Below are 2,500 nucleotides of genomic sequence, written 5' to 3' on the forward strand. Positions count from 1 at the left end.
TATATATATATATATATATATATATATATGTGTGTGTGTTGTGTGTGTGGTGTTTGTGTGTGTGTTTGTGTGTGTGTGTGCATGTGTGTGTGTGCATATATTTCAGCAATCATTATATCCTTTACATAGTTGTGCAGTATCAAACATACCCATTATCATTCAACTCACCGCTGGTTTAGTGACGTTCGGTTTGAGTACTGGATAGAAACGCGGCGGCCTGTAAGGGCGTGTGGGCGTGTGAGCCACCATGACCCAGGTTTCGTGTCGGGCGAGATAGCGGATTCTGGAGGCGCCCATCTCCTCCAGGCGGGCCACGGCGATGGGGCCCAGGAACATGACCGCATCGGGCTGGAAGAACACGGCGGGGCTGAGACTCAGTGGGTAGTTACTGGTGCGAAAGGACAATCACGTAAATAAAGAAATCGAAACAGAGGAGACAGATAATAAGCCACACAGACAGATAAAGACGCCAGCTCACCACCGCCACCACAATGAGGATATTTCCCGGCATGACGGAGTCGAGACACGCCACCAGGTTCCTGTCTTCAGAAGGCTCATGCGTCAGGAACTGCCTGGCGAGCATCACGTGGCCGCGGGAAGGGTGCAGTACCACCACGTGCATGCCGGTGTGGGTGATGTAATATCCATTGTACACTCCGATCTTTTCGTACACCTGTGGCAGGTAAAATCTTTAGAACCTGGATAGGTTGGGATCTATAACTTACGGCCAACCACTTAAAAATCATCCGGCAGGAGAGAAAGAGGGAGGGAGGGAAATATACATATATACATATATACATAATATATATATATATATATATATATATATATATATATATATATATATATATATATATATGTGTGTGTGTGTGTGTGTGTGTGTGTGTGTGTGTGTGTTGTGTGTGTGTTTATTATTTCCTTTTAACTATAAAGATAGATGTGACCTCTGACCGTAACAAGGATGCCGATCCCTCAACTAGATACAAGATAAGAAAACCAACAAAATTAAGCAAGGTATTTTAGATGGATTTTAGTGCTGATGAAAGATGCACTAGTCTTATTATCATTATCATCATTATTGCAGATATATTATAATAAGAGAAAGACAGAAATCGATTCCCAACTTACCACTTGATCGTCCCTGTATATTGTCATATGTCTCTTGTTAATAACGACTCGTATACTGAAGTGTTCCTCCTCCATCTCTAAAAACAAATGAACAGCAATGTAGTCGAGAAAAGTACGATAAGTAATAGTGATTGCTGCTAAGTCAATCAAGATTGTGTCCATTAGAACCCCTCTCCCCCCCCAAAAAAAAAAAATCTGTGACTGAAAATACTGAATATTGCGAACGACAAAGCAGAACACACGTGATTTAACCTTCGAGAATTTCCAGCGCCGTCAAGTTGGCCGGGTGAAGAGTCCGTGTTTCTGGAAAACGAAAAGAAAAAGAAAAAATGAAGAAAAAAAATCTGTTATAAAGTTATTAGTAAACAAAATAATAAATACCACGAATTCTGTTATCAAAAGAGTCGATAACAGCGTGTCTCTCTCCTTACAGGTATATTTCCAAAATAGCAAAATTGACCCCCTGTCTTAAATCGGACAACAACACAGCGCCAAAGTACCGTGAAATATCCGTCTTAATTTTTATTAGTAAATTACTAGAGCGAAAAATCTTCACGGGTTTTTATACTCAAATAGTATTCCAGTCCAAAGTTAGAGTTGAGACCTTAAAGATCTATAATTACGCTTTTGCATGTTATGAGTCTTATCTCCAGCCATCGACACCGTGAACCATATATTCTTTAAGATAAATTGTAACATAACGGCTCTCAAAATGTACTTAATGATTAGTTAATGACTCGGCTCTGGAGTACCGCAGGGAGCCAATCTAAGCCGGCTTTATTCCACATCTTCTTCTGATTTACACATTTCCGACTTAATCATAGTAACAATTCAGTCTCGCGGATTAATAATGATTAAAAATAATCCCATTAAAACAACCAGGGCAATTATTAAGCAAGAAATTTGACCCAATTCCTTGAAGTAGCTATTGACCAATACATGCTAGAGAAACAATAGGTATTTTGTGCAATTACATCTAGAACTGGTATATTATGTATCAGTTGAAAGGGACTCTAATGTTTAAAAATAAATGGCCTCGTAACCCTGCAAAAATCAAACAGTGCGAGCCATTGATGAATCATAGAGAAGGGATGACACTTATGACGCCTGTAATGAATTAAATATACTAATAGTACTCAATATCATAACATAAAATTAGTGTTTTTTTTTCATAAATCTCTTCGGGGACAGTTAATCAAACCAACTTCTAGTCAATAACCACGATACATAAAGAAAAAACAGCCAACCAGAAACTATAAAAAAGATAAATAAATAAATAAATAAAAATAATGATGATAATAATAATAGTAATAACTAGAGATTATTGAGATGGAGGTTAAGATTCACTTTCAGAATGGTCAGTCTAACTTGA

General features: G+C 38.2%; 1 protein-coding gene across 2 annotated transcripts in view; it reads right to left on the reverse strand.

The window, feature by feature from the left end:
- Positions 1-2,500, reverse strand: part of LOC119574182 (protein O-linked-mannose beta-1,2-N-acetylglucosaminyltransferase 1-like) — a 21,409-nt gene that overhangs the window by 8,231 nt on the left and 10,678 nt on the right. For both annotated transcript variants that reach the window (XM_037921280.1, XM_037921279.1), the window contains exons 2-5: positions 1,381-1,431; positions 1,129-1,205; positions 479-673; positions 169-348 (exon numbers count right to left, since the gene is read on the reverse strand). In XM_037921280.1, coding sequence (XP_037777208.1) covers positions 169-348; positions 479-673; positions 1,129-1,203 — 450 coding nt within the window. In that variant the 5' untranslated portion in view covers positions 1,204-1,205; positions 1,381-1,431. The remainder of the gene's footprint in view (positions 1-168; positions 349-478; positions 674-1,128; positions 1,206-1,380; positions 1,432-2,500) is intronic.

This window comes from Penaeus monodon, chromosome 6 (assembly GCF_015228065.2).
Source record: "Penaeus monodon isolate SGIC_2016 chromosome 6, NSTDA_Pmon_1, whole genome shotgun sequence".
NCBI classification, from domain to species: domain Eukaryota; kingdom Metazoa; phylum Arthropoda; class Malacostraca; order Decapoda; family Penaeidae; genus Penaeus; species Penaeus monodon.